The 13,909-nt window shown below is 37.6% G+C and overlaps 1 protein-coding gene and 1 pseudogene across 1 annotated transcript; one reads left to right on the top strand and one right to left on the bottom strand.

Annotated features, from left to right (window-relative positions):
* The first annotated feature begins 3,064 nt into the window (after positions 1-3,064).
* Positions 3,065-4,150, top strand: LOC137712355 (uncharacterized mitochondrial protein AtMg00860-like). The gene is made up of 2 exons (XM_068451447.1): positions 3,065-3,206; positions 3,846-4,150. Exons 1-2 carry the CDS (start codon positions 3,065-3,067, stop codon positions 4,148-4,150), a joined length of 447 nt encoding a protein of 148 aa, XP_068307548.1.
* A 2,503-nt stretch (positions 4,151-6,653) lies between these two features.
* On the bottom strand, positions 6,654-9,042 carry LOC137712356 (disease resistance protein RPM1-like; annotated as a pseudogene).
* Positions 9,043-13,909: the final 4,867 nt, after the last annotated feature.

Below are 13,909 nucleotides of genomic sequence, written 5' to 3' on the forward strand. Positions count from 1 at the left end.
TCATGGTACATTGACTCAGATTTCAATGAAGATTCAAAACTATACTTGTATCGCAGACTTGTATGCCATTCACTTGGGAGGTTGTGATGTTGTGCTTGGAGTACAGTGGTTGAGAACCTTAGGTCCAATTCTCTAGGACTTCGAAAAACTGTATATGAAGTTCCAAAAAAGGGCAATGATGTGATATCATGTCCCCAAAATTATTATTTATTTTATTTTTGATGTATTACGAAGATTTAATTAAAGTTAGTTCGTTAATTCTTCGATTTTGAGAAAAGCAAAGTGAGGGTTACTTTAGTCATTTTACATTTTCTCGACCTTTTCGGTCAACTCTTGAGTTGTTTAGGTAGAGTTTAATTCCATGAGCACGAAGGCGCAAATGGATCTTAATTCCGAGTTAGAACGGAGAAGTTACGAACCTCGGAAGTAGTGGGACCTTTTAGACATGTGTACTTACTATTAGTAGTAAGTTTCCAAACCTAATCTGCCCAAATTACAGGTTTCCATTTCAGGAACCCTAATCCAAAGCCCAGAAACCCACCCAAATTGACCCCCACGACCTCCCATTTTCCGACGCCGATTTCGGCCAACTCCGGTGGTATTTTTCGACGCCACCATCACCATCTTGAAGTTCTCACTCCTCTCTACAAAATCCAACTAAGAACCACCTTGATTAACTACCGAATGTGGCCGTGCAAGGCCACAAAAACCTACAAAAATCAACAGTGCTCCGGCTACCCTTTTCATTTTTCTGGCAAATCGGCAAAGTGATGGCCTACTCCACCACTTGAAACTTGTAGCCCATCATCCCAAGAGTAAATCTCGACCATCCTTGACCCCGTTGGACCACTGTAGGCGACAAATCAACGTCGGGAAGCTTTAGGCACACTTCATTTTTATTGGAAAAATTGACCCTCTTTCGTCCACTTCTGGACTTCGTGGCAGGTATAAAAGTTGTTCCTCTTATTGAGTTCTATCTTCCTGTAAATTTTGGTAGAATTTGGAGTTAGTCAAAAAAGTGGGTTTCTGGTCGCCAGAAACCACCACTCGCGGTGGCGCGTGGGAATAATCAAAATTTATGGATTTTGGACAGCGAGACGTTCTCAATGTCCTAGGCCCATATCCAAAGTCCGTTCATTGAAATTTGATACAATGGTTCGATTATTCAATTTTTCGGATAATTGTACCACCGTACGATTTTCGTAATTGACGACAATTTAACCGTTGGATCGTCATGCCATTTTGTGAGCACCCTAGTTATTAGTTTTTGGACCTTTGAGAACCTACAGATCGGAAATCCTATGTGCAGATCTTGCAAATTGAATAACCTAGGTTTTTTAACCTTTAGTCGACCTACCTTATCAACGGTTGATGCTCTAGTCAACGTTTTCTATTCTAGAGTGTCGTTTATTTTTAGAATGTTATTGAGGCTTGATGGAGCTTAGTTGACCCATCTTGATGACGTGTCGTTCTCAGTTGACGTGCGTCTTAACTTACATGCAAGTGGCACTTGCCTCATTTTACGTGTCGGTTTTGTTAAGTTTCCTAAGTGGGATTTGTGTGTTGTATTAGGTCCCTTGAGGTGAAGTTAGTGAATCTAGAAGTGCAAATAACCCAGGTGAGTGACACTAATATTATGTGATATGGTTATTACCCATGAAATTCCTTATTATATACTATGTGGATATGACATGGATTTCCAAATGATTATATAGAATTGTGTGCTACTATGCTATGTTTGCTTGATGGTGCTATCGGAAATGTATGTTTATGTTATGCTTGAAATGATTGTGAGGGCTAATAGAGGACCACCAACCCAGTCCATGGGGTAATGTGGGATAAAATCAGAATCTGCCCCATGTAGCAATGGTACATGGATGGTCCTGCTTGGTTAATCGATAATGGGGGACCATACTTTAGGATCATGCTTGGTTAATCTGTGATGGGTGATCCTTGTTACTTAAGTATGGCCATACATACATATTTAGGGGTGATCATGCTTGGTTAATCCGTGATGGGTGATCACTACCTATAGTATTCGTAGGAGTGACTCTGCTTCCCTAATGTAGGCTTTGGCCGAACTATGTCTCTCTATAGCCCTTGTGTGGCTCAATCTAGAAAGTGATGATTGAATGAAATAATTTACATGATGGTTTTGCCTAAAAGATAACAGATTCAAATGTGACCATTCTTACTCGTAATGAAGAGATGCAAGGAGGAAAAGATACCAATCTCATTCCTACACATGATTGTATTATTGATGTTGTGTCATTCCTACATAACTTCGGGTTATGTGATGATTAAGAATGTTATTGGAAGACGTGTGGTGAGATTGAGAATTGAATAACCATTCCTATACGTAATAATGAGGCGTATAATGGTTATATTATGAAATATGTGGCAATTGGACCCTTGTGAATATTCGGAAAATGATGAAAGGCAAGTGGTGAGTCACAATTCGAAGAGAATGATGGAATGATATTGACAGTGATGATATTGGCAGTGGATATGATATACAGAAGAAATATCCTGTGTGGACATAGCACTACTTTGACATTTAATCATTTGTTTTTATTTATATTTACATATGTTGTATTATTGTCACTCACACGAGCTTCGTAGCTTATCCGGGTTTTGATTTACCCAGTGCGCCATTCCCACGGCGTAGGATTATTTTGCAGAGTAATAAGTGTAGCGATTAGAGAAGAGATTTCACGTGGTGTAGCTATGAGGGTAGTGCACTTGAGAGTAGGTATTTCCATCCTTTGTTGTAAGTTATTCTGCTGATGCTCTGATGTATATTATATGTATGAGTCTTAGCGACTCTATGTATTTTATATTGTACCATTACAGTCCTTTTGTTGCGCGTCGATTCCAGGCATTTCTCGGGATCAGGGCGTGACAAGTGACTTATTGCATTGCTAGTCCAGAGGCACCATCCAAGCAACTGGAAAATATATCAGCCTTGCAAATGAGTAAACTGTTACAGCAAGAAACCACTATAGGAGCAGTTTTATGTCATATTGCAGCAGAAAAAGTCAATACCCAACAAATGAATCTTACAATGGTGACTGCTAACTCGGATTTGTACATGGATCAACTTCAGCAATTACATCAAATTTTGAAGGAATATGAAGCTATCTTTGCCACTCTAAGTAGTTCACCCCCTCACAAAATTCAAGATCACAGGATCTCATTAATTGAAGGTAGTAAGCCACTTAATAGTAGGCCCTATGGATATGGTCCAGTGTAGAAAAGTGAGATAGAAAAATGTGTTAAAGAGTTGCTACAAGCTGGGTTTATTAGAGTTAGCAATAACCCCTATTCTTTTCTAGTTATATTCTTACGGAAGAAAGAAGGAACATGGCGCATGTGCATGGATTATAGAGGCCTCAATGACATCACTGTTAAAGACAAATTTCCAATTCCTCTTATGGATGAATTATTAGATGAATTGTTTAGTGCACATTTTTTTTTCCAAATTAGATATGAAAGCTGGTTATCATCAAAATTCGAATGCACCCTAATGATGTTGAAAAAACAGCTTTTCGAACACAGGACGGGCACTATGAATTCTTGGTGATGCCATTTGGCTTAACCAATGCCCTGGCCACATTTCAGTGCTTTATGAATGAGCTTTTTAGACCATATCTCAGGAAGTTCATCCTAGTTTGCTTTGATGACATTTTGCTGTATAGTTCTTCTTGGTCTCTCCATTTGTCTCATTTGAAGACAGTATTTGATACATTGAAGAAGCTTATATGTCAAACAATCAAAGTGTGCATTTGGCAAGTCTTAGGTAGAATATTTGGGACATATTGTTTCCAAGGAAGGTGTTGCTGCAGATCCTAGCAAATTAGAAGCCATTGCTAAGTGGCCTATTCCAACATCTGTTAAAGCTTTGAAAGGGTTCCTTAGGTTAACTAGTTACTACATGAAGTTTATTCCTGATTTTGGTAAGATCACTGGGCCTTTGACTGCATTAACCAAGAAAGACAACTTTTCTTGGACCCAAGATACTATTGATGCCTTTCACACTTTGAAACAAGCCATGCTCACTCCTCAAGTGCTTGCATTACCAAATTTCACTAAGCCTTTCATTATTGAAAGTGATGCATCTGGTACAGGTATTGGTGCAGTGCTTCAATAAAGAAGGGAGACCAATTGCTTTTACTAGCAAGGCTTTGTGCCCAAGAAATCAATCATTGTATGCCTATGAAAAAGAAATGCTTGCCATTATCCATGTTATTCACAAATGGCAATCATATTTAGTGGGGAATCATTTTATCATACAAACATACCACTATAGTTTATTTTATCATACAAACATACCACTATAGTTTGAAGTACTTCCTTCAAGGAAGAGCACATACACTGTTTCAGCAGAAGTAGATAACTAAGCTATTAGGATTTGATTATGAAATCCAGTTCAAACAGGGAAAAGACAACCAAGCTGCTGATGCTCTATTTAGGTCTCCTCCCAACACTAGTTCTTCATCTCTACAATTGTTGGAAGAAGTTCAGTTGAATGCAATTTTATATCCATACTCTGCATGGATAAATGATCTTCGCAAGCATAGTGAGGTAGATCCTTGGGTGATTACTAAAAGGCAATTGATTTGTTCAATGGACAATGATGCAGTTCCTACTGCAAATTATAAATTTCAATTTGATAATGGTTTTTTGAAGTATAAAGGCAGAATTGTGCTAAGTCCCATTAGCTTCTTAAAGGGAAAGAATCTTCAATATGCATCACTCAAGCCCAACTGCAGGCCATAAAGGGTTTTTAAAGACATATAAAAGAATCACTAGGTCATTTTATTGGGAGGGAATGAAGAAGGATATCAAGGAGAGAGTTGCAACTTGCTCAGTTTGCCAAAGGAACAAATATGAGACATTATCACCTCTAGGTTTATTACAACCCTTACCAATTCCATCTAAGGCATGGGCAGATATCTCCAATGTTCTAAAAAATAGGCTAGGCGTCGGGCTGCCGCTGCGATTATTCCAAAAGCGTTCAACAAATCGGCAATAGTATTAGGTGGCCGACTGGGCAGGTTAGGCGGCCTCGACGGCCAACTAGGCGGTTTTGTTAAAAAAATGTATATACATATCGTTGTTTCACAACATCACCTAAAAGAGGAGGCATTCACATAATATTGAAGAAAGAGAGTGAGAGAGCATGAGGTAAGAGAGAGCGATGTTGAATTAGAATAACAGATCTGCAATTGCAGGGATAAACAAGAAATTGACCTGGACAGTTAGGATTTCTTTGATCAAGCATGCAATTTTCTTCGATGCGCTTGAGGTTTTGGGAAATTTTACAAATGAAAAAGAAGATGGGTGGAGCAGGGAAATTTTACAAAGGAAGAAGAAGATGGGCAGAGCAATCGAAGACAAGGAAGAGGAAACGGAAAAGATAAGGGCTTTCATGTTTTCCAAGGCCTCAATAACCCATCCCCTCTCTTTGACCAGTGTCCACTACTTTCCACTATTAATTATCCACCTTTAGTCTCCAATTAATTACTCGCTACCAACTTATAATTATAATAAAATAAAATAAAAATAGTTACCCTCTCCATTAGTAAAAATGTTGTATATGGGTAATGTTAGTTTTGTTAGAGAGACTAAATCTTATCTATGGATTTCATACAAGTATAATTTTTTGTAAGTATTAATATGCACTTATTTACAAGATATACAAGAAAATTACCTAAATCTGCCTAGGCCGCTTAGGCACCCGCCTAGATCCTACCTAGCTGCCTAGGCGCTAGACGCCAGCCGTCGCCCGACTAGCGCCTAGCATTTTTAGAACCTTGGACATCTCTATGGACTTTATTGTTGGATTGCCTCCTTACAAGGGAAAGTCAATAATATGGGTAGTTGTTGACAGGTTTTGCGAAATATGCTCATTTTGTGGCATTATCACATCCATACTTTGCATCAATTGTGGCTCAATACGTCATTGATCACATCTTTAAACTGCATGGTATGCCACCATCAATAATCAGTGACAGGGATCCAGTTTTCCTAAGCAAATTCTGGAAGGAATTTTTTCAACGTCAAGGCTCTGCATTATGTTTCAGTTCAGGCTATCATCCTCAAACAGATGGCCAAACTGAAGTCCTTAATTGATGTCTCAAGACCTACCTCAGGTGTTTCTGTAGCTTACAACCTAAGAAATGGGCATTATGGCTTCCTTGGGCTAAGTATAGCTACAATACAAGCTTTCATACTTCCACTAAGATTTATGAGATATTATATGGTCAAGCCCCACCAGCCATTATTGCATATGAGAGTGGTACTACTAAGGTGGACTCTTTGGATCAAGCTCTAAGAGAAAGAAATAGAATTTTATCCTTGTTGAAATCTAATCTGGAAGCTGCTCAATGTAGGATGAAGGTCCAAGCTGACAAGCATAGAACCGAGAGGGAATTTGTAGTAGGTGATTGGGTTTATTTGAGGTTGATTTGGTACCAACCCAAATCCTTGGCTTCACATTCCTTCCATAAACTACAACCCAGGTTCTACGGTCCTTTTCAAATCATCTCTAAGCTTGGAGCTATGGTTTATAAGCTCCAACTTCCACCAAACACTAAACTGCATCCTGTGTTCCATGTTTCTTGCTTGAAAAAGCATTTGGGACCACAAACTCAGACCCCAGTGCCCTTGCCAGTCATTACAGATGCAGGAATTTTGCAAGATGCACCAGTTGCAATCTTGGATGGAAGACTGAACAAGAAGGGCAATACAGCAGCTACAGAAGTCCTAGTCCAATGGCAGAACCACTCCAAAGATGATGCTACATGGGAACCTTACCATGAATTGGAGCTTAAATTTCCATAAATTGTGAATCTTTGATGAGTTGTGTTGATTGTGATGGTTACTGGTTTTACTGGTTTCCCTTGTTGATTTTACTGGAATCTTGTTCAATTGTAAATTTTTGCAAGAATAGTTTTAAGGGGGGGTATTGTTACATGTGTATAAGGTTGTTAGTAGTTAGTTGCTTGTTAGTAGAATAAATAATAGATTTGTAGAGGATGGAAAGTTAATGAAAAAGTTGTTGTATTTCTGTTGTTACTCTCTGTGCAATTTGGAAGAAGTGGAGAAGGGTTTAACAATCATAAAACTTAGAAAGGGTTCAAGGCATTCATCAAGTAGTCGTTGCATATAATAGAAAACATAAACTCCTTTCATAGCTTGATAAACAACGAAATGTGTGCAGAAACACAGTTTATTCGAATCCCTGTAACTTTATTTCTTTCACTCACATTGGCTCCCCTCTCTCTTGGCTTGAGCATATTCTTTCACCATCGAGTTAGTCATAATTGTTACCTCTGGAATGTGCCTAATTTTGTAGTTTTCCTCTCCGCCATCAGGTTTCAGCCGTTCTGCAAGATCATCCGGCAAAGGCAACAAATCCAACAGCTCAAGGTTGGTGAGAAACTGCAGACCTTCAGGAAGCATCCGCAGACGCAAACAATTGCGCACATGGAGATATTTCAAGCTCAGTAGTGCTCCCTCTTCAATTTCTATCCACTCCTCAAGAACACGCGAAGCAATGGTTAGAACCTGTAGCTTTGGAAACCCACCAATGCAACAGAATTCTTTCCCTATTTTCTTAGCATCATAAGCATTCCAAAGGCTAAGATTTCCAAGTTGGGTAGCAGTTGAAGTACCAATAATGAGTCCTCAGATATATGAGAGTTTCCTAATCTTAGATTTGTAAGCCTTTCCAAGGAACCGAACCAAGTAGGTAGCTTTCCTCCAACGCCTTCCAGGCGAAGCTTTTGGAGAAATGGTGGGGGAGAGAATGAATCCGGGAGGATAAGATTTCCCCCACAGAAGGTCATAAGATTTCCCCAGCTGAAGGTGTCTTTTCCTTCTAAAGACAAGGAAATGAGGTCTGACATCTTCGTTATAGAGGCAAGTAGCTCACTGATATTCTCTTCAGCAACATCCATCACTCCAAGTTTTCTGAGCCGTATTAGATTACCTAGTTCTTCTGCAATTCCACCACCAGCATGTATTCCTGTAAGGGTCAGAAGATCATTCAAGCTTCCTATTCCGGCAGGTAGCTTCATCCCATGAACATCTTGGGACATGCTCTTGAACATTTTGAGGTGCCTCAGCCTAACAAGACTGAGTACATCATTTGGCAAGGCGGTTAAATGTCTAGACCATCTGATATCAAAAGTTTGTAGAGCTTTTAATCTACCTAGCCCCTCTGGAAGCTCTTCTATATCAGTGTGGTTCAAGCCAAGATACAGGAGGTTTATCATGTCTCCCACTTCATCTGGTAACGTTTTGATTTTGGTACGCTCCAGATCCAGCACTCTTAAAGAGTTTGCACCATTATACTGTAACCAGTTACCTTCATGTTGAGAAAGATTTTGCCCAAGAAGGAACAAAGAAGAAACTTGATGATTGTTCAAGTGGGATATGAGTTGTGTGATGTCTGAACAAATGAAAACCCGAAAGACTTTAAATTTACCTTCCTCCATTTGACAAACACAGAATTCTCGTACAGGGGAGGAGACCTGAAATCTTGTCCCTCTTGAGTCAGAGTGATGCTCCTTGAGTTGAAGCATTCCTAGATTGATCAATTCATATAAATTTTCTTCTGCCACATCCTCCATAATCCGCCCTGCTTTTTCTTGTACCAGTCCCTGGGCCACAAGTAACCGAATAAGTTTTCCTTTTGGAATCCCATGGTAGTCAGGGAGGATGGAGCAATACATTAAGCACTGCTGAAGATAATCCGGTAAGGTTCCATAGCAAGTTTCCAATGGAAGAGATGAAGAAGAACAAGATATCGCAACTTCTTCACTCTCTTCGGAGTTTCTATTTTCCTCCATCTCTCCTTCAGTGGTGTTTGAACTAGCCATTGAGTTCTACAAACTGTGTTTGCATATTCAGAAGAGAAAGATAGCAATATATAGGTGACAGATGCAAAGCATCCTAATTTCTTACTAATTTCTCAGAAAGCTTCGAGGAGAGCAAACGAGGTGAGGGACAAAGCATATACGGATACCACAAGGCATATGCAGCATGACGGATACCACAAAGCATAGACAGCGTTTCAAACCAACTAGTTTGAAGAAACTTTCAGCCATGTTACTTGATGTGACTTTGAGATAGTAACAGATGCAAATTTGTGATGGTTGAGCTTTGTAAAATTAATTTAAATATAAAGTGTATGAATAATATAAAATTAAACATGATTATAATGAATTTGGGACAAGGATGGAGAGGATAATGATAGTATGTACTGCCAAAAATACTCTTGCTATTTATTTATTTTTTATTAATTACTCTTGTTTTTTTTATAGTATTATTAACTACTCTTGTTACTTTGTGCTTGGTTCATATGGAAATATAATGTGAACACCATTTTCTTCACATTAGACCATTTTCAAACTAGAATTGATGACTCACATCCATAAATTACATTTGGTTTGATTGGAAACAGTGAGGGCCCGTTCGGTTCAATGTGTAGAAGTTAGGGAATGGTTATGAAATTGCATACCCATGTTTGATGAATTAATATGGTCGTGAATTTTTAGAGCAGACAAGGGAGCGGCGACGGAGTAGTTTTAAAATGACATTGCAATGACATGAGGGCGATATGCCATATGTTATTGGAGAGAAAAAAAAATTTCTAATATCCCTCCAATTGTATAATGACATATGACGTATGTGCCTATGTTTCGACTAAACTGAAAAACCTCTCGACCACAACCATGACAGTTAATTACCTTCCCAAATCACCACCTCCGCCACCGTTCAAGCATACTGCTACTCCCCTTGAGTAATGTCACATGGACCATTATATTAATGGCAAAGTATATGTATTTACTCTGTAACTGAGTGCCAATTCCATTTGGCTTTGCAGTCGTACAAGGCTACTATTATATAGTCCATTTACCTCTGCAATTTTCACATGGAACTAAAAAGTCCGCATCAAGTTTCCTGAGCAAACTTTCTATATTTAGAAAGAAATAAAAAATACTCTTATAAAATCTGTAAAATGAGTTTTTTTTAAGCTCCAATAATAGCGGCTAAGCCCATTCCCTTCTCTTTTAGTATAAATAATATCGTTTGTTTAAAAAACAAAATAGCATCCTAAATTTTATTCTAATAATGCCTCCGCCAAATTGCCTTTATCCTCAAAGATATGACCGTCGGGGGGACAGCTTCATACCTTGCCTTGTGTTGTTCCTCAGATTTTTGAAGAGAATATTCTAAAGATTGCAACTGAGCAATCATCTGCTGGAGACCCCGAAAGTCGCTAGGCAGGGAGAACTCCCATTTTTTGACAAAAATATCGGAACCCTTTTGTCAAATTTATGTTCCAAGGTTACCAATCTTTATCAAGAACCAAGCAAAAGCGAAATGTTCTTCCTGTCCATTTGCTTTACTAGAATCATTAGATTTTATGTCGTTATGGTGACTTCATTCTGCTTGTAAGTTAACCGAGGAAAAGTTCCCGCCGAAGCATCTAACTTTGGAATTCCTTGATTTGAAGCATTCCCTGGCTGATCAATTCTTATAAATTTTCTTCTGCCACATCCTCCATAAACCGCCCTAATTTTTCTTGTACCAGTCCTTGGGCCACAAGTAATCGAATAAGTTTGCCTTTCGGAATCCCATAGTGGCCGGAGAGGATGGAGCAATACATTATGCAGTGTTGAAGAAATCTGGTAAGCCTCCGTAACATGTTTGCAATGGAAGAGAGGAAGAAGAAGCAGACGCGTGTCTCAACTTCTTCGCAGTTACAGTTTTTTTTTTTCAGTTTCTCATTCAGTGGTATTTGAAGTAGCCATAGAGCTCTGCAAATTGTATTTGCATATACAGAAGACAAAGATAGCAATATATAGAGGTGATAGATGCAAAGCGTGCTAATTTCTTACTAATTTCTCAGAAAGCTTCAAGGAGAGCAAACAAGTTGACGGATACTACAGAGCATATACATCGATCCAAACTGTTTTGATGAAACTTTCGGAGATGCCATGATGTAACGGATGCAAATTTGTGATGGTTGAGCTTTGTAAACTTAGATTTAATATAAAATTTTCTATACAATATAAGTTAAAACATGATTAATTAATTTGGGACAAGGATGGAGTAGGACAACAAAGAGCCCGTTCGTTCAATGTTTAGAAGTATGAGAATAGTAATCAAATTGAATACCCAAGCATGTTTGGTAAGCACATTCTTAAAAATATGCTACATTTTTTGTTTTTTTTTTTAACAAAAAACGGTAGCAATTTTTCATTACTAAATCATAACAGTTACAGGGGCTGCTATATGAATCCAATCTCTAGTAACCAAATATTTTATCTAAAGGTAATTTGCACAAACAAACAATAATAATAATTCTCTAATTAGCCACTACAAGCACACACACTATCACAAGAATCTGCTACATCAGTACGAACTTCCCACATAGGAAGGAATTTCATACCCTTGGCTCCCCTTTGAGAAATTAGTATTCCCCTCCAAAGGATACCACTTAATGCATTGCCTGTTGACTAATTTACAATTTTTTGTAATTAACATACAATCTAATTCATACAAGGGTGTTCTTAGAAAACTAAACAAATGTTTGTTCCCATTACGGTGTAAACTAAAACATGGGTATGCAACATTTTCAAACACAAAAACGGATATTTTTCATTCTCATTTTTGGATGATAGACTTAATTCGACCCTGATAATTAAATGGCCTTCCTACCGACCTGCCTCCTATCTTAGGTTAGTTGGGCCCTTCAATTTGGGAGGAAAAACTGACCAAACAAAAAAATTTGGGACGAAAAACTGCCTTCTATTTAGGAGAGAGATTTTAGATATATATTGAATATGTAAAAAATAAGTCATCAAGAAAATTACCAGAAAAAAAAAAATTGGGGGCATGTGACTGCAAAACAAAGAATCAAAAAGATAGGAGTAAACATTACACATCAAAGTGAATACCTATCCTCACAGCGTTTGGGGCATCATATTTTTTCTACACGAAGCTTCATGCTATCAATTTTTGTTGGAGTTGACTCACATGCTAGGTTGAAAATACCATGGTTTGAAAGGGACTCTTCTAGTGTGATATCTTACTTTGCTTTTGGTTTTTTTTCTCCTCCTTGATTGCTCCGGACTCTCTAGAAAAATTGTATTTCTTATTTGAAGTACATGGTTTCCGTTGCTCTCATATATTTCGGGAAGAAAAGCAATCCGACCCTAACAAAATAGCCAATTTATGACTGCTCTCATCTTCACTATTTTGGCATGGGGCTCCACCCTTAACCTACGTTGTTGTTGCTGCTGTTGTTTTCAAAAACAGTTTTGGATGAACAGGCCTCCCATGTTCCACAATAGTTTATAGAGATTCATGGTCATAGATCGATGAATTCCCTTTTGAATATAAATCTGCGATCATTTCAATAAGAGTGAACCAACCTTCTCTCACCATAGGCTTTGCTTTGGGCGGGAGGGATCTAGAATCTATTATCATCTTTACGATTCAAGTTTACCTAGCCCTTCAAGGACTTAAAAAATAGAAACCCTTCAACTCAAACTCTTCATATTCATGAGTAAAACTTAAATGTAATTGAGCTTATATTTCTTTTTTGTTATTATTTTTTAAGCAATTGTACGATATTTATTGATAATGAAATTAAATACATACGGATAAAAAAAAGGCAAACACAATATATATATTGTTTCTCTTCATATTGATGCACCTTACACTGACTAAATTTATATTTTCCTTTAAATCCATCTCTTCCTTCTATCTTTGTCGACAGAATGTGCAAACCCTAGCTACATACCTTTTTTGGGGTGATAGCTACCTATTTGACCAGAGCCATCATCATACAAATACCACCCTTTTCAGAGCTCTTCCAAAACTCCCCGTTTCTTCCGTTTCAGGTGAGCCTCACGGTCATAAATACTAAAGCTACTATTTGGGTTTTTGGTTCTTTCTTTATTTCTTTCAAATTTGAATTGCAATTAAACAGAGTATGTTTAATTTGATTAAACATATTGAATTTGTTCGTTCACAGTGTATGGTTGGGTTGTTTTGAGTGAAGGATAAAACTGAAATTCAGAGAATTTGGCAATTTGGTCAAAAGTGGTGTTTTATTTTAATAATCGTTTTCAATTGGATTGAGCTTTAATATGAATAATCTTTTGAATTAGAGTATGTATTTGACTATATGATTTCGTTGAGAATAAATCTCATATTGATGAGATGAGGCACTGTGCATGTGCTTATAAGTAATTGGGCTACTCCCATATTGTAAATTGGTTTTATGGTAGAACCTCAACTTTTTTCATGGTATCAGAGCAGGTTGTCCCACGTATGAAATTCAACAACCACACACACTCAGCGTCACCCTGATGTGTTATCCACGTGTTAGGCTTGAATCACATTAATGAGAGGATGAATCTTGCATGTGTTTATAAGTAGTTGAGCTACTTACCATATAGCCAATTACTTTTATGGTGGAATCTTATCTTTAAAAGAATTGGAAAGGGTTTATGGGCAGTCAGTATTTTCCTATCATAAAAGAAGCATATGTATAATGTTTAAACCTAATGTAAAAATCAACGAATGAGAGAACGAATTAAGCACTAGCCAGTAAGCTCTCCCTAATCATTATGGTTCCATTTTTAATTATTAATTATAATAACCAAAAAATAAAAAGGATCATGATAAGGAGATCAAAATTTTAAATCAAATTTGCAAACCAAATATTATATCATAAATAGGAAATAAGCACGTTAATTAACACTCAATTAATAATTCAATCTCATTTGATTTACAAAATTTAATTTAAAATTTTGGTCTTCTAGTATTACCCCGATAAAAATATTCAAGTTAGGTATTACACCCTCTCCATCAGTCCATTGGC

This window comes from Pyrus communis, chromosome 13, assembly GCF_963583255.1.
Source record: "Pyrus communis chromosome 13, drPyrComm1.1, whole genome shotgun sequence".
Classification (NCBI taxonomy): Eukaryota; Viridiplantae; Streptophyta; class Magnoliopsida; order Rosales; family Rosaceae; genus Pyrus; species Pyrus communis.

What these genes read in the sequence shown, in the direction of transcription:
- LOC137712355 (XM_068451447.1), top strand. Translation starts at nt 3,065, where the DNA reads ATGGTGACTGCTAACTCGGATTTGTACATGGATCAACTTCAGCAATTA. An exon ending in CAGGATCTCATTAATTGAAG is followed by an intron (nt 3,207 to 3,845) that starts GTAGTAAGCCAC and finishes GTGTTGCTGCAG; the next exon opens with ATCCTAGCAAATTAGAAGCC.